The 25519-nt window shown below is 41.2% G+C and overlaps 1 protein-coding gene across 1 annotated transcript in view; it reads right to left on the bottom strand.

Annotated features, from left to right (window-relative positions):
* NR5A1 (nuclear receptor subfamily 5 group A member 1) overlaps window positions 1-25519 on the bottom strand; it is a 316186-nt gene that overhangs the window by 262908 nt on the left and 27759 nt on the right. The window contains exon 3 of the mRNA XM_082263330.1: window positions 17823-17964. Coding sequence (XP_082119456.1) covers window positions 17823-17964 — 142 coding nt within the window. The remainder of the gene's footprint in view (window positions 1-17822; window positions 17965-25519) is intronic.

Genomic DNA, 25519 nt, shown 5'->3' with positions numbered 1-25519 from the left:
AGATTACTAGTCACCCGGGGGGTTCTGGTACCTGAGGCTATAGGTCACCCATTGAACGAGTGCCCTTAGATTTTAATTCTTGGCCTTGCTACATGAGGCTGTAGGGGTTAACTTTTCAATGCCCTTATCTGCTGGCCCTGGTACCTGAGACTGGGGGTCTTTTCACTGAAATTAGGGGGGGGGCCCTAATTTCAATGAAAAGACCCCCAGTCTCAGGTACCAGGGCCAGCAGATAAGGGCATTGAAAAGTTAACCCCTACAGCCTCATGTAGCAAGGCTAGGAATTAAAATCTAAGGGCACTCATTCAATGGGTGACCTATAGCCTCAGGTACCAGAACCAGGCAGGCAGAAGATAACATCTAAGGGCACTGAATGGATAACCCCCCATAATAACCTGAAGTAAAGTACCCAGGCCAGCAGATGAAATCTTGGGGAAATGATTGGTATTCTGTAAGTGGCATAATAACAAGACATACCTGCCTTATTTCCCCATCCTAATTCCTAAATGTAAATCATGAACTCCAAGGGGGCTGGTTGGTTGGCTGCTACCATGGCCCCTTTACCATCAACAGATGCACAACGATTTGTATTTTGCCACATGCAGGTAGACAATGAAAGATTCAAATCTATAAATTGCTGTTTTTTTCTAAGCGCCCTCTACAAATGGCAGTGATGTGGCCCTCAGAAATACCCAGCACAGCAAATAAAATCACAATGCCACATTCAATATACGGATTGCAGTTCTGTCACTTTCTAAAATTTGCAATGCTCAATTTTGTTTTTCCAAATAATCCAGGTGCAAAGTGCAAAGGCAGACAAAGCTGTTTGAGTTAGCTGGTGCTTCTGTGCCTGCTTTAACCCTCCCAAATCCCGAGCACAGCAAATGGTATTAGTGCCCCAGCACCCCTTGTGCTATCGGTGCAGAAGCAACCTGCAGAGTTAGACAGGTAGCGGGCACTAGGGGGTACTCTGCAACATTACAAACCCCCCAGCACAACAGGTAGCTTGCACTTGGGGTCCCCTGTAACCCTTAAAACCCCTCAACACAGCAGGTAGCTGGCACTTGTGGGTCCCCTGTAACCCTAAACCCCCCCAGCACAGCAGGTAGCTAGCACTTTGAGGTCCCCTGTAGGTTAACCCTACAAACCCCCCAGTACAGCAGGTATCTGGCACTTGGGGTCCCCTGTAACCCTACAAAGCCCCCAGCACAGCAGGTAGCTGACACTTGGGGTCCCCTGTAACACTACAAACCCCCCAGCACAGCAGGTAACTGGCACTTTGGGTTCCCTGTAACCCTACAAACCCCCAGAACAACAGATAGCTGGCACTTGGGGTCCCCTGTAACCCTACAAACCCCCCCAGCACAGCAGGTAGCTGGCACTTGGGGTTCCCCTGTAACCTTAAAAAACCCAGGACAACAGGTAGCTGGCACTTGGGGTTCCCTGTAACCCTACAAACCCCCCAGCACAGCAAACTAGCTATCACTGCAAATGCACTGATTATTGGTCTGCATGCATCCTCATATTTTAAGATTTGCATTGCAATCTGTATACTTAATACATATATAATTGTGTACATTTTGCAAAATAAACAACTTTAATTTATTCTATATACATTTTGTGAAAAATAACTTATTTTTATTGTAATTGAACACTTTGTATATTGACCCCCCAAAATAATACCTTGCCACCCCTTTGCCACCCCTGTTTTAAAAGTCTAGCTCCGCCACTGTCCACGATCTACCAGTTGCAGTTGCAATGCTTTGCAGGCACACATACACACATAAAAATAACAAATAGTTGTAAGAACAGATACAGAAAAAGCAAAAGAGATAGGGTGGTTAACAATGAGGGCTATTCAGCATATTCTCCTGAAAAATCAGCAGCCCTACTAGCACTAACACATTATTGTGCTCAACATGTTATTTGAAGTAGATAAAGAGTTACCAGTAAAATCTGGAAAATTAACAGTTTCAAGATATGGGTAACACATCTGCTTCAGATGCCCAAATTCTGATTCAAGAATGTGTCACTAAATGTGGGAGTATGACGCTACTCTGCCAAGTTTAGTCAAATCAACTTCCCCTATGTGTGTTCGTTCCCAAGGTGGGGGTAGGCCGATCGGATAGAGGGAGGACTGGAGAATCTATTCTAGTGCAGCCACACAGGAAGAGGACAGACCACTGAGCAAAGGAAGCGTATTTCATAACATTTATGCTGCCATAAAAATGAAAGAAGACATTCACTGGCACTACAAGCAGATCACACAAATGGAAATCTGCTTCATGTCCTTTCATCTTCACAACATATCATAAAGCACGCTCTACAAAGCACTGCCATACATAAAAAATATATTTTTTTTCATTGCTGTACTTATTCCTCACTTTTATATCAAACAAAAAAAATGTGTCTGATTACAAGTTTATTTGGGGATTTTTGGTTCATTTTAAAATCCTTACAGCGGTATTAAACCCAAAACCAAAAGTGTATTAATGTATATTGTAGCTTATCAATCATTAGATGTGGTGAATTTGTTTTCTATTCTTTGGCTTTTTCCCTCTGTTTTCACCTGGTGATCTGGCCAGTAACACCTCCAGTATAAGTGAGACCAGTGGCGGCCCGCCCATGTGTCCGGCCCCCTAATCTACATGCAGGGCGCCGGACGCATGGATTCCAATAGGGGATTTTTTTTTTTTAAGCATGTGGTTAGAGCCAGAGGCTCTAATAGGCTTCAGAAAAGGGTGGGCTCGGGGTGCAGAGCACTGCGCCCTGAGCCCACCCAGTTGTATGGCAATAGCGAATAAATATTCGCTATTGTCACACTGACTCTCCTCCCAGCCAATCAGGAAGAGGGTTGTGAGACCCCTTTCCTGATTGGCCAAAAGGAGAACCGATCTTACTGGCCAGTGGCTAGGGAGAGGCAGAAGGCACACGGCTGGAGGAGAAGCACAGCGACTCAGCCATCCAGCACTCCCCTGCTCAGATAGGAGGAAGGAGGAGGTAAGGAGGCAGACCATTCGGGGGGGAGGGAGTGTGGTGCCTGTCGACTGACTGACCGACTGACCGATCGAGCGGGGGTGCATTGGTTTGATCCCCCCCGAATTACAGAGCACCAGCCGCCACTGAGTGAGACACAACTCTTGGAGGAATGAGAAAATAAGGGAAGACAACAGACAGTGGCATTGCCAGTCTGGGAGCCATTGAAGTGTTAAATGCATTATCAGATTCAGATACACTAACTAATTGAAGCCAAACTCCATCTCACACTTTATAATCAGTTACAGCAGACAGTTGTTTTTCTTTAGGGATAAAGGTTTTGCATGAATAAATAAAAGCTGATCTTTTAAATTACCCCTGCCAGTGTTAAGTGGTTTGTCTCATCCATGCAAATTGATACATTCTGCTGAAGAGCTTGTGCTTTGGAAAAAAAACAACAGACTTTCTGGCTGTATCACCAGATGAAAATCGAAGAAAGAAAGCCTTAAAAAAAAAAAAAAAAGGAAACCAATACAACAATCACATCTAAGAATGTGTAAGCTGCAAAATAATACATTTTTGCTTTTGGATCAAATACTGCTTTAGATTTGTCAAAGATTTAACGATTCTAACATCCACTATCCATTCGCTTTAAAATCTCATCTCTCTATGCAGTGTAAAAAACTGCCAGTCATGGATTTATTCAACTATATCTAATGAAATGCAAACAGTAAAATATAGTGCAGTTTATGGAATCAATAGTAGCTATCTCACTTTCAACGTGCCTTTTTCCCTGTAACTTCAGCTTCTCAGGTGCACGTCCACTAGTGCTTCCCCACTCAGCTGTTCTGCCTGTCAAGTAGAAATTAATGGGCTGCACACAGATGCAACCACTGATATAAAACCAGCTTTTAGGCCCCTTTCACACACAGAGTCGTCAGGCGGACTCCGTTTTTTCTCAGCGGGGGATCGATCCGGCGATCCCTCGCTGAGCAGGCTGATGACAGCTGTGTCTCCGTGCTGTGTGTGGAGACACAGCTGTCAGGTCCCCATTCTTCTCTATGGGGGAATTGGATGGGAACGGACGATCCGATCCTCCAGATGGATGGAAAATAGGGTTTCCATTCATCCGGTTTTGACGGATCGGATGTCAACGGACATGTCTGGCCATAGGTTCACACAAAAGTGAGTCGAAATTAAAAAACAAAATGTAATATATTGCCGCTTCCCAGTCCTTACTGTGAACCAAACCAACTTTAGGGTCTCCACCAAGGCATTCCACTTAGGATGCAGGTCAGGCTAGGATTCTGCCCTGACTCCATGTAATCCACAGAACATAGAAAAAAAATCCCAGCCACCGTACAACATACAAGCCCAGAATGTAATAAGTGATAGCAGCCTCAGCCTAACTCCATCCAGGCCACCCCCTCTGACCTGTTTCACCTAACCCATGGCTCTTAGTCATGGAGGTAAGGATACCTCTGTGGTAGGACCATGAGAAGACTACGTGATAAAATGTGGGATCACATTTCCAATATCAACAAGGCAAGACAATTGAGAAATTCCCAAAATCTCTTAGAGTTCAAATAATTGAAAGAATCAATTACCCCCCCCCCCCAGAGGCTGATATAGATTTTCTCTTTTGTGTAAAAGGGAAGTATACTGGGTATTTAAACTTGACACCCACATTCCTTGGGGTCTCAACTATGGATGGTATATCCAGGGCCGCTGATAAGGCAGTACAACCGGTCCTCTTGTACAGGGCCAAGGTCCCATCACCTAAACACAGGGGGCCTAGGGCAGCTTTATTGTTCATTTCTGCCTAAATGAATACATGGATTTTACTAAACCACTTCCTCACTCCTACTTTCTGAGGGCTTACATTACATTTCCTTGGGCCCCATCAGGTTAATAGGGGGGCCCAGGAGGTGGGAGCAGAGGAAGGACTTTTTTTTTTCCATTTTCAGGATGTAGGCAGATAAAGTCAATGCTGCTTTTTCGCTGCACCCCAGGGGACATAGGTGGGGTGTAGGAGTAGTTGGGGGCCCCTGTCAGAAGAGTTGTATGGGGCCCCATGATTTCTAACAGCGGCCCTGGGTATATCACCCACTATTATAAATAATCTCTCTCTTTTTGTCCTCTTTCCTTTTTCTCTCTCCTCCTCTTCCCCTCCTTTTTCACTCCCCTCTCTTTTCTTTGCCTCCCTTTCAATTTCCTCCTCCTTTTCTCTGCCTCCCCTTTTCCCCTTCCCCCCTCTTTACCCCCCCCCCATTTCCCCTCCTTCTTCCTTCTCTCCTCTAATACCTCTACATTTCATTCTTTTTTTTTTTATTCCCCTGTACATTCCTAACTCCTATGAATTGTGCTTATTTGGAAGAAGTTCTTCAAAATCATATGTCTTACTTTTTTTAAAAATGTTCATGTTTTTCAATTTGGGTTTTCAATAAGCAACGCCTTCGAACAGATTATTTTTTAGGTGAGTGCTTTTTTGAGGTTTTACACAAGGTATCCTTCATTGCTAATTTTTTTTTCCTGCTTAATTTTGGCCACTTTTTATTTTTATTCTTATTTTTACTTTTTGTTTTCATTTTTAGAGGGGAACTTTTTACATGTTGCTATTTTTTCTTTAATATTTTGGGCATGCACTTTAAAAACCATGTTAATACACAATATATTTTTGCCACACATGAAGAAGACCAGAAGTGGCTGTTGCCTATCCAAGTCCATTTCTATTTTTTTTATCCTTCGCAACTCTCCGTGTTCTCCATCTTTCCCTCTCTTACCCTCTTTAATCTCCAGCTGTTTAATAATTATTTGTATGTGTATACAGTTGATCCAGGGAATATCAGATTGCATCTCGGGGGATCAGGAAGGAATTTTTTTCCCCTGCGGTAGCAAATTGCATCATTCTTTGCTGGCGTTTTTACGCCTTCCTCTGGATCAACTGTGGGTATAGGATTGTGTATATATGGGATTGTATGGTTGTTTTTTTTATTTTTTTTTTTATTGCTTGAGCCAGATGGACTTGTGTCTTTTTTCAACCTAACTATGTAACTATATTCACCACACAGCCCATTATGCAATATTTACCCTTCCTACAACAGGGATATCCTTACCTACTTGATTTAGCCCTCGTTGGTGGGGTTGAACAGGTCAGGCGTGGCCTGGATGGAGTTAGGCTGAGCAGTGGTGTATTTAGGTTTTGTGCTGCCCTAGGCCTGACTAAACTTGTGCACCCCCTTAATTTAAATAACATACAGGCAGGTATGACCACTTTGTGGGGGGTGCCAGATTGACTTGCCTCCTGGACCCTGCCCTCCAGCCCAATTCGCCCCATAAGACTTGCACTATACTAAAAATGTAGCGCAAGCCGGCGGGGACCCCTTTCCTGCGGGAGTCGGGAGGAGGTTTTTTTTCTTTTCAGTACGGAGAGCAGCTTTTTGCTGCCCCCCTGCAAAGTGCCACCCTAGGCCTGGGCCTTGTCGGCCTAGGCCAAGATACAGCACTGAGGCTGAGGCTTCTATCACCTATTACACATTATGCTTGTAAGGTGTGCGGTGGCTGAGATTTTTCTCTACTTGTTATGTGGATTTGCAATCTTTAGATTTCCTATTTTGTACTAGAATTGTCATTGACATTGTAATTAACATTGTCTGCAACTACAAAAAAATACCTGTTGAACTTGCCAGAAACATAGTGTCCTTGTCCCTTCCTCTGAGCACAGCTAAAGTTATCTCTCTTGTAAAATACTAATCCTATCAGCCTCTATGTAATACAGATGAACAGAAGGCATACATGAAATCCAGGGTGACAGCCTTGGCGGGATTATCAAGTGAAAATAAAGGGAAAAAAGCCTGAATAAAAAAATATTAATCTCATTAATTTCATCTAGCAACCATATTACACCTTAAAAGAACATGATCCATCACAGCAGAGCTGTCTTGGTGCTGTATATATGTAAGTTATACAGTCAGCAAGTGGTTAATTTTGCCTTCACTATAATTTCAAAAACATTTTGCCAAAATGCCAAAAATTTAGTAAAATGAGAACCCTTCGTTTTGTTCATCCCTAGACACAAAAATGTATACGAGGCATTATGATAAAAAATACATGAGCAGGTGGTCAGCATATCCAGAGACATAGACAGCTAAAACTATATTCAAGTCTTGACAGTAGTATTGAATTGGGACTCAGGGCATATAAGCCCCTTTCCAAAATGGCTCCCACACAGCCTGAAGAAGCAGCGCATGCTCTGCAACACGTCGCCGTTAGTCTGTCACGCCACAGCAACGAAGTGACGTCACGGGCCCCAAGTCGGACAAGGCTATGCCTCCAGCAGACCCGGGAAGCCCCTGGTTAATACCAGGGTGATCTCTGCTGCCAAGAAAAGATCACAGACAGCGTCCCTGAGGACCCCCCATAAAAGGGGAAGGACCGCCTCCTGTCACTACATGCTTTCTTTTACCCATGTATGAGTAATTTTAATCTGTATTTTATTAAAGTGGTTTTTACTGCTACACTTAGTAGACGTTTGTGGTCTTCTCTCCATTTATATCATTTTAGCAGCCTCTACACAGTATCTGGATCTACTAATTGGTTTGACATGAGATTTTCACTAATGGTACTAACACCAGGAGACTATAGTCCATCTGGTTCAACCAACAAAAAAAAACAAAACAAAAAAAAAAAAACACCAGTATTGAAAACCCAACCATACAATCCCATATACACAATCCTATACCCGCAGTTGATCCAGAGGAAGGCGAAAAAACCCCAGCAAAGTAAGATCCAATTTGCTACAGCAGGGGAAAAAATTCCTTCCTGATCCACCGAGAGGCAATCAGATATTCCCTGGATCAACTTTACCTAAAACAAAATTTTAGTACCCATTTACTGTATATTAAGTACCAGGCCGACTTACAGGTAGTGCCGGCCCTGCACGCGTTCTCCCTACCTGGAAATACAGAATCACGTATAAATAGTATACGTGATTCTGCGCAGCCGGCCCGCACTGAAGCAGTAAAACAGTGGTCGGCAAGAGGTTTATGGTGAACTAATTAGATGCCCTATCAGCCTCAGAAATAACTAACCATGTTGTAGTCTTTCCCACAAGCAATATAGAAAATTAAATACATGCTTGTCTTACATGCTTGTCCTACAAAGAAACAGCAAGTAAAACCAAAAAATTCCCCCTGGGCTGCTGTTAGCCACTGGAACGAGACCTAGACAGATCCATCAATCTACCCAGATCCTGTACTTGGGTCCATCTACTACTATGGGACCTCTTGGAGGACCACCTGTCCTCACAGCCCTCCATTTGTCTGACATATATTGACCCCCTGGATCCTATTGGGACTTTGCAAGACCCCTTTGGAACCCTTTTGAGGAACACCCTGGAATAATACCTCGTCTGGTCCACTTACACAGTTCTGGCCCTTGCACAAGATATCTGAGTATACCCCACACGGGATGCCATTTTGGCCTGCAACAGTGGCATCCTCGCTGGAACGTCCTGGGGGGAGAGTGCGGGACTCCTCCCGCGTCTCATTGCAGTTAAGCTCCATCCACACATACCATTCTACACAGCAGATCTACTACAACTCTATCTGATTTTATCCTACTCTCTTGTTGCCTTCTACAGCTACTTGGAAATCTATCTCCATCTGTATACCCCTGAAGAAGGGCACTCTTGCCTGAAACACGTTGTGTTGGAGGATTTCTTTATCTTTTATCATATACCCCCACGGTATATGTGCAAATCTATGCCTTATCCATGTTCTCGCACCATTGTAAATGTTGCTTACCTCTATCTCTTGTATAGTTTGATCTCATGATCTATTTTATCTTGTTTAAAAAAAAATACAAGTTTTACTCATTTGGAAGTGTGATCGCCCTTAAAGTCCCACCCCCAGGGGGAATTTTTTTGTTTTAATCATAGTCTCCAGGGATGTTGGCAACCCACTTCCAGGTTTTCTTATAGCTGGGGACTCGCTATACAAAGAAACAGCAGACAACACAATCCTGCATACAGACAGTAGCCATTTCAAATTCTTCATTCAAAATATACTATACAATTAACACATGTGCATCTTTCACATTGGACGAGGGCTTTAATTAAGAAGGAGGCAAATAAACCCCATAAAAGACTGAAAGCAAGAGCATACAATTATAAGATTTCACAAAAGGTGTACAGTATGTAGAAGTTATACAGAATAGAGTGGAAATATTTAATCAACCAACTAGAAGCAATCAGATTAATAATGATTTTGCATGTTATATTACAAAGTTTACCCATCAAAGGTCATCAGATCCTAACACACCATTGGCATGAACTACAATTGGGCAAATTTGAAAATGTATATCCTTTACCACAGATATCTTTAAAGAGGAAAGATATTTAACCACTTCTGGACCGGAAGGATTTGCCCCTTAATGACCAGGCCATATTTTGCGATTCGGGACTGCGTTAATTTAACGGACAATTGGCGGTCGTGCGATGATGTACCCAAACTTAATGTACGTCCTTTTTTCCCCACAAATAGAGCTTTCTTTTGGTGGTATTTGATCACCTGTGCGATTTTTATTTTTTGCGCTATAAACAAAAAAGAGCAACAATTTTGAAAAAAATCTATATTTTTCACATTCTGCTATATGACATTCCCAAAAAAAAAATAATCCAAAAATCTAAATTTTTTAACATTTTAGGCCAATTTATTTTCTGCTACATATTTTTGGTAAAAAAAAAAAAAAAACGCAATTTGCGCAAAAGTTATTGCGTCTACTAACTACGGGAAAAATGTATGTAATTTTTATTGTTTTTTTTTTTTACTAATAATGGCGGCGATCTGCCATTTTTAGTGGGACTGCGACATTGCAGCGGACAGATCGAACCCCTAACTGACATTTTTAACACTTTTGGGGGACCAGTGAAATTACTACAGTAATCAGTGCTAAAAATATGCACTGTTACTGTAATAATGGCACTGGCAGGGAAGGGGTTAACAGTATCAAGGGGGGATCAAGGGGTTAAATGTGACCATGGGGGAGTGATTCTAACTGTATGGGGGTTGGGCTTCTGAGATGACCATAGAGACATGTGATCCTATATAGAAGGATCACATGAGCTCTGTGATCATCCCAGGGAGAAGGACGGTCGGCTGTGTTTACAACAGCTGACCGTTCTTCTCTCTCTGCGGGGAACGATTGAGAATGTCAGGCGGCAATCGGAGCCGCCTGGCACACGCATCGGTTTACCCACTGACGGGTTAAATGGGGCCATTATTTTACGTATATGCCATCATCAGTTGATATCATTGCAGGATTTATACCAGGGGTCTCCAAACTTTTTAACCACTTCCATACCGGGCGATTTCTGGCACTCCGCTTCTACATGTAAAAATCATAATTTTTTGCTAGAAAATTACTCGGCACCCCCAAACATTATATATTTTTTTTTTAGCAGAGACCCTAGGGCAGTGAATGCGAACCTTGGCACCCCAGATGTTTTGGAACTACATTTCCCATGATGCTCAACTACACTGCAGAGTGCATAAGCATCTTGGGAAATGTAGTTCAAAAACATCTGGGGTGCCAAGGTTCGCCATCACTGCCCTAGGAAATAAAATGGTGGTCATTGCAACTTTTTATGTCGCACGGTATTTGCACAGAAATTTTTCAAACGCGTTTTTTTTGGAAAAAAACTGTTTTGTGAATTAAAAAAAAACACTAAAGTTAGCCCAATTGTTTTGTATAATGTGAAAGATGATGTTAGTAAGTAAATAGATACCAAACATGTCACGCTTTAAAATTGTGCACACTCGTGGAATGACGCCAATCTTCGGTACTTAAAGTTACCAGTTTAGAATTACAGTGGAGGTCTTGGGCTAGAATTGTTGCTCTCGTTCTAACATTCACAGCGATACCGTATATGTATGGATTGAACGTCATTTACATATGTAGCCGCGACGTACGCATGCATCGCTTCTGCGTGTGCGAGCATGCGGGGACGAGGGCACTTAATTTTTTTTTTTTATTGTTTATTTTATTTTTATTTTTCTATTTTTACTACTTTCTCCCTAATTTGTATTTTTTTTTTTTTGATCACTTTTATACCTTTTACAAGGAATGTAAACATCCCTTGTAATAGGATCAGTGAATGACAGGTCCTTTTTATAGGGAGATCTGAGCTCAATAAGACCTCAGATCTCTCCTACCGGCTAGAAAGCCTCCAATAAAAAAAAAAAAATTAAAAAAAACAATCTCAGCTGAATGCCAAGATCAGTGCAGTATTGAAACTGGCAGGCCGGCGTCGCGCCCGTGCCTCCGAGAGCCATAGAGACTGCCGGGGACATCTGGTCCTCACAGTCTCTATGGTACACTTCCGCTGGCTACAGATTCCTTCTCTGGCTCACCGGCGAGCCGGGAGAAGCACCAGCGAGCGGCGCTTGTAAGAACGATCAAGCGGCTGTCCAGCCGTTAGGATTGTTCTTATGGTGAAAGGAATTGCTGGCAAAAAAAAAATGATATCTGAATGATGCCTGCAGCTGCAGGCATCATTCAGATATCCCCACTTAAAGCCCTGGACTTCACATGACGTCCAGCAGTATGGAAGTGGTTAAACAAAGGGCCATTTTACCGTCCTTCAGATTTTAGGGGGGCCGGATTTTGGCCATTGGGGGTAAAAAATGCCCAGCACCCAACGTCAGGTCGCTGATTGCCGCCATTACTAATAAAGACAAAAAAATAAATAAAAATTCCAAAAATGTATCCCGTAGTTTGTAAACACTATAACTTTTTGTACAAACCAATTAAAATACGCTTTTTGGGATTTTTTTTTTTTTTACCAAAAATATGTAGCAGAATGCAAATTGGCCTAAAATGATAAAAAAATTTGATTTTTTTTTTTAAAAATTATTGGGAATGTTTTATAGCAGAAAGTAAAAAATATGGGGTTTTTTTGTTTATAGCGCAAAATCTAAAAACCGCAGAGGTGATCAAATACCACCAAAAGAAAGCTCTATTTGTGGGGAAAAAAGGACATCAATTTTATTTGGGTACAGCGTTGCATGACCACACAATTTTTAGCACTGATTACTGTAGTAATGTCATTGGTCCCCCAAAAGTGTCAAAAATGTCAGTTAGGTGTCTGATCTGTCCGCCGCAATATCGCAGTCCCACTAAAAATCGCTGATCGCTGACATTACTAATAAAAAAAATAAAAATGATATTAATCTTTCCTGTAGTTTGTAGACACGGTATCTTTTGTGCAAACCAATCAATATACACCTATTGGGATTTTTTTAAAATGTAGCTTAATACCAATTGGCCTAAAACTCTGAAAAAAAATAGATTTTTACATTTTTTTTATTGGGAATGTTATATAGCAGAAAGTTAAAAATAAATAAATAAATATATATATATATATATATATATATATATATATATATATATATTTATTTATTTTTGAGAATTAATGCTCTTTTTTTGTTTATTGCGCAAAAATTTAAAATCGCACAGGCAATAAAAAAAACCACCAAAATAAATTATTTGTGGGAAAAAAAGGACATCAATTTTGTTAGGGTACAGCATCGCGCAACCGAGCAATTTTTCGTTAAAATAACGCAGTGCAGAATCGCAAAAAATGGCCTGGTCATTAAGGGGATAAAACTTTCCGGAGCTGAAGTGGTTAAACTGAGAAAAATGTTTTCAGTTTGGTTCTCCGCATCTCTCAGAGAAAATATTTCTCCTCTGCAGCCTGTTTATAAAGTGGAGAACTTCTGTTCTTAGTGGGAGAAGAGAGGAGAACGGCTGAGATCTGGGTAGAAAGTGGGAGGCTGCCTGTTATCTCGCAAGCTATTGTGAAATTAAATGCCTAATTCAAAAAGTGAAACCAAAAGTTACATAAACACATAATTACATAAAAATAATAAGCACTGGGGGTTTTTTGTAACATGTATTTTGGCATTTTGTTTTTTTCCATAAATTTTTTTTATCACATAATTATTTATTTGTTTAGTGTTTTTTTTTATCACACATTTTGGTGTGGTTTTTTACACATATTTTGGAGTTTTTAAGCACTTTTTTATGCACATTTTGGTAAAAAGTGCATCTGCTAGCCGCGTTTTTGGTTTAATTAACAAATAATTGTACCGCAAGCGGGACATGCAATTTACAAGCATTTCCGGAATGTGCAAAGAAACGCGTTTCTGCAGAATCAGGGAATGCACAGGTGTGGGCGAGGTGTTTAACTACTTCAATACTGGGCACTTTCACCCCCCTCCTGCCCAGGCCAATTTTCAGCTTTCAGCGCTGTCTTGAATGACAATTGTGCGGTCATACAACACTGTACCCAAATTAATATTTTATCATTTTCTTCACACAAATAGAAATTTCTTTTGGTGGTATTTAATCACTTCTATTATTTAAGAGGTCGCGCTCAGATTAAACACAATAAATACAAAATATTAATTCAATAGAAAAAGTGAAAATTATTCAGTGAAAAGTGATATATATATATATATATATATATATATATATATATATATACTGTATATATATATATATATATATATATATAAATGTCCAACTAGAATATAAGTGTCTATAGCCAGACAAAGGTGCTTTAGTGTCCGTTTCCTCGGATGAATATGGTGCGTTTACAAAATCATTCAAAGAAATCCATTCAGTGGGTAGGTGCTGTCCTCCTCCTGCACCCCATGCACAGCCCACTTACCAGATAACCCATAGGCCCCTTAGGGTCCTTTTCACATGATCGCTCCAATCAGATCCGCCTATCAGTTTTTTAGGCAGATCTGATCCCTCATGCATCCCTATGGGGCAGCGGATGTCAGTGGAGACAGCAACCGCGCATTTGTCAGTTAAAGTAGCGCAGTGCCGTATCGCAAAAAATGGCCTGGTCATTAAGGGGGCAAATCCTTCCGGTCCAGAAGTGGTTATTGTGTATGTATAGCCAAAACTTTTTTTTTTTGGATAGAGTAGGGTTAAAACCCCTTCCAGGTTATTTTGATATCTGTGTAACAATCCCCAAGATTTTTCCTCCTCTTACTGTCCTGAAGGCACAATGGCAAGTTAGATGAAAACTCCCAAAGTGAGGGGGTGTCCCCTCTTAGACAGATGTCTATTTTGGAAGGTTTCTCCTTACCTCTTGTTTTGAGGTTTCTTGTTGACAATGATCATCATTACAAATAAAAGGGTAAATATCCCCAATGGGGAAACTATTCGCTGATTCCAAGTGATAAATGGAGAGAGCTTTTTTCAAATGCAACAGGAGATCTGGTATCGTGCCCTGCCCTTCTCTCTGTGACAACAAACATGGAAGATGAAAACTGGCTCCAGATATCTGTTGGCTGGTGTATCCCATCTGATCATTATTAGAGTTTCATGTTCAAAATCACAAATTTAATTCCAGTCGCTATATACACACACATTTAAAAAATGCTTAAATGAAATAGACATTATTTATTCAAAATAAAGCGAATTAACTGACTTAAGGACCCATTCACACCACTATGCTAGAATAAAACTTGTTAATCATGTTGGTGTCCTGCAGTGCAATAAATAGTGATTGGTGCTCTATCATGCCTGCATTGCAACATACTGCAACACGCGGTAACACACTATGGTACGCTACAATCAAACCTAGTTCATTCCGATGTTTGGTATGGTGTGGTTGATTGGCTGCCTATTCAAATGAATGGCCTAGCTTAACATAACGTGTGTTAATGCCCATGCATTAAATCAGGGATCCTCAAACTACGGCCCTCCAGATGTTGCGGAACTACACATCCCATGAGGCATTGTAAAACACTGAGATTCACAGACATGACTAGGCATTAGTGATCGACCGATTATCGGCAAAACTGATATATTGGTGGTCGATTTGCACTTTCCCTGGCCTTCCGCGGCTCGCCTGGGTCTCCCATCCCACTGGGAGACCCGAGCATTCTACCTGCAGGACCACGGTCTGACCGGGTCTCCATCTGCACCACCGCCATCTGACCGGGTCTCCATTTTTTTTAATCCGGTTCCGAGTACCCGGAGGTGATGTCATGTCATGACATCACCTCCGGGTACTGGCTGCGCCGAATTAAAAAAACGTACAGCATTCAAAACAGCCAAACTTGGGGTTTTGAATGCTTTTAAGTGCAGAGGAGGGGTTTGGGGTCTTTTAGGCCCCCAGATCCCTCCACTACAATACCTGTAGACATTAAAATATATATATATTTTTTTTTTAATGTCCTAAAATATCGGCCAATATCGGCCGATACCGATGACCAAAAAATCGGTACCGGCGTTAAAAAAAGAACTTTATCGGTCGATCAATACTAGGCATGATGGGAATTGTAGTTCCTGAACAACTGGAGGGCCATAGTTTGGAGACCCCTGCATTAAATGCATTGCAGTGAACCACCCCAATGTAAATGGATCCTTACAGATGGTGGTTTGTTCCAATACTAGAACTGCAAGCCTGTTCTCACATCAGCACCCTGTCAGAAAAAATTCACTCAAAATTAATATTTACTTTTGGATCAATTGGCCTTTATAGAGTTGACCGCCTTTTTGTCTTTCAAATAACCTGATCTGGCAATTGTAGTGAACACACACTACCTGATATACAATTTGGTTGATTTACAAAACTGGAGTGTGCAAAATGTGGTGCAGCTCTGCAGAGAAACCAATCAGCTTCCATTTTTTTTTTTTTTTTTTGAAGTTATACCACTTTAAGACCGGAAGGATTTGCCCCTTAATGACCAGGCCCTATTTTGGGATTCGGCACTGTGTTATTTTAACGGACAATTGCACGGTCGTGCGACGCTGTACCCAAATAAAATTGACGTCCTTTTTTTCCCACAAATAGAGCTTTCTTTTGGTGGTATTTGATCACCTGTGTGATTTTTTTTTTTTTGTGCTATAAACAAAAAAAGAGCGACAATTTAAAAAAAAAAAACAATATTTTTCACATTCTGCTATATAAAATTCTCAAAATTTTTTTTAAAGATCTAATTTGTTTTTATATTTTAGGCCAATTTGTTTTCTGCTACATATTTTTGGTAAAAAAAAATCACAATAAACGTATTTTGATTGTTTTGCACAAAAATTATCGCGTCTACTAACTATGGGAAAGATTTATGTTATTTTTATTGGGTTTTTTTATTACTAGTAATGGCGGCAATCTGCATTTTTTTGCAGGACTGTGACATTGCGGCAGACAGATCGGACCAATAACTGACATGTTTTACACTTTTGGGGGTACCAGAGACATCACTACAGTTTCAGTGCTAAAAATATGCACTGTTACTGTAATAATGACACTGGCAGGGAAGGGGTTAACAGTATAGGTGATCAAGGGGTTAAATGTGACCCTAGGGGAGTGATTCTAACTGTGGGGGGGGGCATGGCTTCTGAGATGACTATAGAGACATGTAATCCTATATAGAAGGATCACAGGAGCTCTGTGATCATTTCAGGAAGAAGGAAGGTCGGCTGTGTTTACAATAGCTGACCATCCTTCTCTCTCAATCACCGCCGCGTGCACGTGCTCGCCTCCTAGCTGCCACCAGGCGACCAACGTACCGATACGTGGTTTTGCCTGTAGGAGCCACTCTGCCGACGTATATATATATTTACTGTATATATATATTATATATATATTTACTGTATATATATATAATATACATATATATATATATAGTAAGCGATCGGCAAGTGGTTAATTGAACAAGCTGAAGTTAGAAGCTACCATTCACTTCTGCATGGAGTAGGTGAGCCTACAGCAGCTCCCGCGGCGGGTCTCCTCATATCGGCATAAAAATACTGCCCAGCACGCCCCACTGGCCTCCATATCCCTCCATCTGCCCATCGTATCCCAGGGGCCCGGCAGCAATCACTCTCATCTCGCCCGATGGAGCGGTTCCTGGAGAAGGCCACTCCACGCCCTCCGCCGGCCACCTCACAAATCGATCGGTCTTGGCCTACTGTGCCGCCATAGCGGATTCAGCCGCTATGGACACTACACAGCTGCAACCTGGCACCCCCCAGCAGCAATCTGCCCTTGTGCCTCCTTTACCTGACCCCTCTACAGAGAAGATTGCACAGGCTGTATTGGCACTTTTAACCCCTTCCATAGCGACCTCTGTAGAGAAAGCTGTGGCTGCTGGCATGGCCAGCAAAAAAAGGTCTCTGGAAGCACATTCCCAAAGGATTTCTGAGGTGGAATCCCGTCTCTCTAATGTTGAGGATGAACTGTACCAATTTCAGGGTGCTGAACAATCGCAGGACAAATTAAATCACATCATTATGGATAAACTGGAGGACCTAGAAAATAGGTCACTCCGGAACAACCTGAGATTTATTGGTGTTCCTGAAAACATTGCCCCGTCTGCCATCCCTGAACTCTGTGCAAAAAAATCCCCGCAGCCCTGGGTTTACATGGGACGTGCGTGGTAGAACGGGCTCATAGGATGGGTCTTTACTCGGAAGAACACAAGACCCCACGCCCCATCATTGCTAAATATTTAAATTATGCGGACAAGAAGCTACCATTCACAGCTGCACCATATTTTGCACTCTCCAATGTTAGTGAATCAACACCACGTGTCTCCAGTCTTAGTGAATCAACACCACGTGTCTCCAGTCTTAGTGAATCAACACCACGTGTCTCTATTTAGTAAGTTCCCTACCAAAACTTCTAGAATACAGCACTACAATTAAGACCAATGGATTTACAGTTTAGGATTATGAAAAATAAAAAAAAAACAATAATATTAAAAACAACAGCAACGTATTCATTTAAAATTCTGTAAATTGTAAAAATAAAATCTGGTTACCTTCCAACCTCATGCCTACATTCAGACACTTTTGGAAACGACAGTACGGACACCTTTTCCTTTGTGTTTTGTCTATTTTACAGCTCTGGTTCTCTGTGCAGGTATAACGCTTGTTATTTTGGACTGTCCTCTTGAAGAAGCCCTATTTTGTGTATAAAACAGATGCATTAAAAAGTTATTGATTAGAAAAATAGATATCAATAATGATTTTCATGAATAAAATGGCTATGACGTTTTTGGAACCCCCATGATGCACAAGGCCCATACTGAAAACTATTTACTGCAACTTTGAAGCACCTGGCGGCAATATCTTTTTACCAGTAAAAGATATTGGAGTTGATTTACTAAAAGAATAAAGCATGTTTACATTGTAACACCCTTAGATTTGTAAAGACGTATAGCTGTATTTGCATCAATCATCCAATCATATGCAAGCAAAAAACATACAGTGTTTTATTCCCCTTGCTCATGATCAAAGCTACATCTAATTTATTAAGCTAAGTGAACACATATTTTGCAAAGTCAACATTATTTTTTCTCAATAAGCATCCTTTACACATTTAGTGAATCAACCCTATTGGATTATTAAGACACTTAATACTGTTTCTGGTACAACACAAGGTACAGCATTAGAGAGTGTGAGAAAGGTGTGGGAGTAAACTGCTGTGTCTGTGCTGCGAGACTGGGACTGTGACCCCCCCCCCCCCCCAGGCAGGTGACCAAGAGAGACGTTGGGGGGGCAGCAGGTGCAGGCTGTGGACCGGAACAGGGACACCCCACTAATACCAGGAAAGGAGGCAGGCATGAAACCGGCAGGACCGGGCAGGCTGACAGGTGGACCAGAGGAGGCAGCAGAACCTTAAGAGATGCCAGACCTATCTTTAGCCATGCAGAAAATCTCTTAGATACATCATAACACATCGATCCATCAGGAAAAGGAAACATACATTTTTGTCTTGTAGAGACTTTGTTAGAAAGGGTTAAAAAAATGAGATTGGTATAATCTGGTTAAAGTTTGGCTGTTCCTAATGGCTCTTGAACAAAATTAAAAAGTGAGATTGGCCAGACACGAGAGTGATTGGCAACAGCATCTAGTGAGCTTTATTCTCAAGGGAGTGGAACTGGCACAGATCACTTTTTGGTGGAGGATATATGGTGTTTAGTTTGTTTTGGCTAACTACACCTTTTCATCACCATCACATGGGTTTGGACTTGAGTTTGCACTTGGTTATATTATATAATATATATATATATATATGTATATGTATGTGTATATATATGTATATATATATATATATATATATATATATATATATATATATATATATATATATATATATATGTGTGAAAGAAAAGTGCGCTGATCAGTGATATGCTGCTCCCAGAAAAAATGTAATTAAATGTGTAATGAAGTGGTGCGCTATATCTAGATAACTGTGCAATAATTTGCAACCAATAAATTATACACCTTCATAAATCAAACAAAGAATATGGTGCAATGTGTACAATATACAATATTGTATAAAGAAAAAAGTCCCAAGACACCAACGTGTCGATATTAGACAATCTTCAGTGATGTGATAAGTGACAGATGGTGTTGAAAACAAATGGTGACTTGAATTCCCTCCACCTGTTGGAATTCCTCCTTACCGGACGGAATAAAGTAAGTGCTCTCCTTAGCAAAATTAAACGATCCCAGTGCTCTAAAATCAAACAATGGTGATCCCCACCGTGCGTTCAAAGTGGCCCGCTGGGCTTCTTACCAGATGGATAGAGATAACATGCGTTGTTATACTCCTCTCAAACGAGTGTGTCTCTATATCCAGTTGGTATTGACGGCCTCTGATGGATATGGATACCAGATACTACTACGCTGCTCTCAGGCGAATCAGACCTTGTATGCAGATGGCACTGACAGCCGCTTGTTCAAAGCGTTAGGAAAGATCGTTGCATTAAGTAAGACTTGGCGTTCGCTCTGCAGACAGTCTGTGTCTCGCGTCATCCAACTAAATCTGCACAGGAGAGAAGATCTCATTGACCTTGGTCAATGGTCAATGAGATCTTCTCTCCTGTGCAGATTTAGTTGGATGACGCGAGACACAGACTGTCTGCAGAGCGAACGCCAAGTCTTACTTAATGCAACGATCTTTCCTAACGCTTTGAACAAGCGGCTGTCAGTGCCATCTGCATACAAGGTCTGATTCGCCTGAGAGCAGCGTAGTAGTATCTGGTATCCATATCCATCAGAGGCCGTCAATACCAACTGGATATAGAGACACACTCGTTTGAGAGGAGTATAACAACGCATGTTATCTCTATCCATCTGGTAAGAAGCCCAGCGGGCCACTTTGAACGCACGGTGGGGATCACCATTGTTTGATTTTAGAGCACTGGGATCGTTTAATTTTGCTAAGGAGAGCACTTACTTTATTCCGTCCGGTAAGGAGGAATTCCAACAGGTGGAGGGAATTCAAGTCACCATTTGTTTTCAACACCATCTGTCACTTATCACATCACTGAAGATTGTCTAATATCGACACGTTGGTGTCTTGGGACTTTTTTCTTTATACAATATTGTATATTGTACACATTGCACCATATTCTTTGTTTGATTTATGAAGGTGTATAATTTATTGGTTGCAAATTATTGCACAGTTATCTAGATATAGCGCACCACTTCATTACATATATATATATATATATATATATATATATATATATATATATATATATATATATGTATATGTATATATTATATATGTTTATATATATATATATATATATATATATATATATAGTTTATGGACACATTTTTTATGGACACTTTTTTTGTAGTCTATTAAGAGCATTTTTAGTTTTGATTTTTTTGTTTTTACATGATTAATGTATATTAGTGTGCTGCTGTGAAATGTTTGTTTTTTGGTTGCAGTGTATTACACCAATTTTGTTTAAATCTCCAACTGTATTTGCAGAAATGCAGCCCCAAAATTACAAGGAACTTCCAATATGCTTCACTATTGCCTGCAGACACTCATTATTTTGCCGCTCTCCAGCCCTTCAGTGAAAAACTGCCTCCTGCTACAGCTAAACATTTCAAATTTTGGCTCATCAGTCCAGGAGCACCTGCTGTCATTTTATGCACCCTAGTTCCTATGTTTTCATGCAAAGTAGAGTCACTGAGCCTTGTTTTCAAGTCTGAGGTATGGCTTTTTGGCAGCAATTCTTCCACGAAGACCACTTCTGGCCAGACTTCTCTGGTTAGTATATGAGTGTACCTGGGTCTCACTGGTTTCCACCAGTTATGTGCTGATGGCACTTCTGGACATTCCATGATTACTTCTGATATGGGAAGTAATCATGATGTGTCTTTCATCTGCTGCATTAATGCCTCGTTTCCACTGAGTGGTACGGTACGGTTCGGTACGGTACGGTTCGGAACGGTACACCTTGCGTTTCCACTGGCAATAGTACCCTTTCATGATAGGCATGGTGTAGCAGGAAAGCTGTGATAGACGATTCTCTGTCAACCAATCAAAGTTCTGCAGAGTGTAGCTCCACCCAGTTGGTACGGTACTAATGTGCTTGGTAACCCAACGAAAGGGTCCCAAAAAAGTGGTACGTTATGGTTCGGAATTAGGGTACCATTCACAATGGAAACAGCATAAATAGCGTACCGTACCGAACCGAACCGTACCAGAAAGCTCAGTGAAAACAAGCCATAAGTTTCCTTGGTTGACCATTGCGTTTACGGTCCTCAACATTGCCTGTTTCTTTGTGGTTCTTCAAAAGAGCTTAAACAGCACACCTTAAAACCCCAGAAATTTTTCCTGGGAGAGACCTTTCTGATGCAGTATAACTACCTTGTGTCTTCTTGTTGTACTCATTCTTGCCATGGTGTCTGACCTGTGACATGAAACTGTCTTCCAAAACCAACCTCGCCTTAGTTTGGCTGTTCCTCACTCAATTTTTAGCCTCCTACACAACTTTCTTTTTAAGATGACGACTGTGTTTAAACCTACATATGAAAATGCAGAGTATTAGCACACCTGCTTGGCATAATTGGTTACTCATACACCTGACTTTAACAACTTAAGCCCCGGAAGGATTTACCCCCTTAATAACCAGGCCATTTATTGCGATTCGGCACTGCGTTGATTTAACTGACAATTGCGCGGTCGTGCAATGCCGTACCCAAATAAATTGAAGTCCTTTTTTTTTTTTTTCAGAAATAGAGATTTCTTTTGGTGGTATTTGATCACCTCTGCGGTTTTTCGTTTTTGCGCTATAAACAAAACAATAGCACCAATTTTGAAAAAAACTACTTTCTGCGTTTAAAAAAAAAAGCGTACATTAATTGGTTTGGGCAAAAGTTATAGCGTTTACAAACTACGGGATAGATTTATGGACTTTTAATTTTGTATTTGTTTTTTTTATTATTAATGGTGGCGATCAGCGATTTTTATCGGGACTGCAACATTGCGGCGGACAAATCTGACAATAAGTGACCCTTTTTGGGGACCAGTGACATTAAAACAGTGATCAGTGCTAAATAATATGCACTGTTACTGTATAAATTAAACTGGCAGGGAAGGGGTTAACACTGGGGGTGTTCAAGGGGTTAAATGTGTTCCCAGATGTGCTTACTAACTCTGTGGAGGATGGATTGAACAACAGAGGCAGAGAGAGATTGGTGATTAAGCTTAGCTGAACCATATGATCTTTCCCTGCCTCTCTGACAGGAGAGCTGTCTTACATTGTTTACATTCCAGGCGACTCTCTTGTCAGTTTAACTGAAGATTGTGGAAGGCCGGCGGCGATTGAGCCCGCTCCTCCCGTGGTCTGCCTCCCGCTGTGTTTAGTCAAAGCAGAAGCGCGGCCGCCCAGACTGTGTGCAGATAATCACGTAGATCTACGTGATTATGTGCAGAAGAGCTGCGTGGGGTGGTCGGCAAGTGGTTAATCCTACAAAATGCCTGACTTTTTGCAAGTGTACAAAGTGTAAGAATTTATGTTTGTTCAAAGCCAAACGTTAGTCACACCAAATATTAATTTGTTTTAGATTTTTCGCCTGTTCACTTACTTTCAATTTTGTAAATTGAGAAAAATAAACAATAAAATTTATATTTTTGAAAGCAATTCTTCACAGCCTAAAACCTTTGCACAGTCAGGGCCGGCCTTTGGGGTGTGCGGGCTGTGCGGCCGCACGGGGCGCCATGGGCAACAGGGGCGCCGTGCGGCCATCACAGCTCGCAGACTGTTTACTCACGAGTCCGAACGAGTACTAGCAGCAGGCGCTGCAGGTCCCCCTGCCCTGTGACTGGGTGAAGAGGCTTAGCTAAGACTCAGCTTCGGATCGGGATCGGCTGCCTCGGCACCTGAAAAAAAAATGGCTGCTGACAGCTCCCGAAAGGCACACTGCGCAGGCGCCGCTGCTCTGCTCGGGTCTCGGAACACTCTCGGGTATACTCGGGTAGACGGCGCAGGCGCAGTGGCGTCTAAGCGCCGGGACTCGGGAGGCGCCATTTTTAAATGCACAGCGAGTAGCCACCTTCTGCAGAACAGGTAAGACACAATGTCACTGGCTGCTGCTGCTGCCGCCTGGCTGCCTGTGCCGTTATCTATTTTAAATTAAGCTAAATACTATTTTATTGAAGGGGAGGATAAGGGACTTGTCTCACTCTCAACATAAGGAAAAAAAAAAAAAAGAATTAAAATACAAGAAAATAATACAATACTATTTTTACTACATAATTGCATCGGTAATGGCACAGTTACATGCATGTATGTAATGTATATGTATGTAATGTATGCATTTCATGTAATGTATGTAATATATGCATCATGTAATGTAATGTATGTATGTTATGTAATGTAGGCATGTGATGTATTGTATGTATGCATGTAATGTATGCATGTAATGTATACATGTATGTAATGTTATGTAATGTATACATGTATGTAATGTATGCATGTAATGTATGTATGTAATGTATGCGTGTAATGTTATGTATGTAATGTATGCATGTATGTAATGTATTGTATGTAATGTAATGTATGTAACCGTTTGTACACTGTAATCATTATTTGCACTTTGGCGCTGCATTATTTATTCATTTTGGCCTGTTTTACATGCACCTCATAAAGTCCCTGCCTTTTTGAGGAGGATTAATTAGAGTGAATCACCAACCATCCTGAATATTGGATATACTCTGTAATAAAACTTATATATTTATAATCTTACCAGCCAATGCATACAAATGTCGCAGCGGCATATGTAAACGGCGTTAAATCTATACATGTGAGGTATCGCCACAAACTTTAAAGTGAGAGCAACAATTCTAGCCCAAGACGTCCTCTGTAGCTCTAAACTGGTAACCTGTAAAAAATGTTAAAGCGTTGCCAATGGAGATTTTTAAGTAACGAAGTTTGGCGCCATTCCACAAGTATGCGCAATTTTAAAGCGTGACATGTTAGGTATCTATTTTCTCGGTGTAACATCATCTTTCACATTATACAAAAAAAAAATGGGCTAACTTTAGTGTGTTTATTTTTTTCTTATTCATAAAACGTTTTTTTCCCCAAAAAAAAAAGTGTTAGAAAAATTGCTGCACAAATACAGTGTGACCTAAAAAGTTGCAATGGACGCCATTTTATTCCCTAGGGTCTCTGATGAAAAATATATAATGCTTGGGGGTTCTGAGTAATTTTCTAGCAAAAGAATGATGATTTTTACATGTAGGAGCGGAGTGCCGGAATTCGCCTGGTAAGGAGGTAGCTAATACCTGCAATAATTTGTTCCATGGTTATCTATTTGATCTATACCTGAGCTAAAGGATTTGTATGGATAATGCAGTTGATCTACATCTGCTATACTGGTTGTGTATACTGGTTATCAGGGCTTTTTTTCTCAGAGAATAGGTGCAGGAACTCCTCCCTTCTGAGTCCCCCTTAACTCTGTCCCCTACCCACCTCCAAGCACCATTCCTTGGTTCCATCCCTTACCCACCTCCCAGTACCACCCTTTTTAGAGAATATAGAACCATGTATCATTTTGTGGTGCTAAGTATTTTGTATGGAATTTGTTCATGATAATAAGAAAGGCAGTAAAATAGCTCTAACAACAATGAACACCCCAGTGACAATAGTTCCAGCCCAGCAACAATAGACTCCCAATAGTCAGCATCAATAGACCCTTCAGCAGCCAGCAACATCAGACCCCTCCCTCAATAGTAGATCCCTTTCAGCAACAATTGACCCCCTGCAACATAAGACCCACCACCAACAACAATAGATCACCCACCAATAACAATAGACCTCCCCAGCAACAAACCCCCTGCAAAAACAGATCCACTCCAGCAACAATAGATCCCTCAACAGCCCGCAACAAAGACTGCTCCCTCAACACTAAATCCCCCCAAGCAACAACTGACCCCCCAGCAACAAAAATCCCACCCTGGCAACAATAGATCCCACACGAGCAACAGAAGACCTTCCCAGAAACAATAGACCTCCTTCCTCCACAAATATAGGTAGCCTCCAGCAACAATAGATTCCCCAGCACCCAGTATCAATAGACCCTCCAGCACACCCCAGCACCCCTTGCCATTACATACATTCAGTTCAGGAGGTGCCGGAACTGCGTTCCCCCGCGTTCCCGCTGAAAAAAAGCCCTGCTGGTTATACAGTTAATCTATACC

This window comes from Pelophylax lessonae, assembly GCF_965119305.1.
Source record: "Pelophylax lessonae genome assembly, chromosome: 7".
Lineage (NCBI taxonomy): Eukaryota > Metazoa > Chordata > Amphibia > Anura > Ranidae > Pelophylax > Pelophylax lessonae.
The sequence above is the reverse complement of the archived record's forward strand: the minus strand, read 5'-3'. Positions and strand labels throughout refer to the sequence as shown.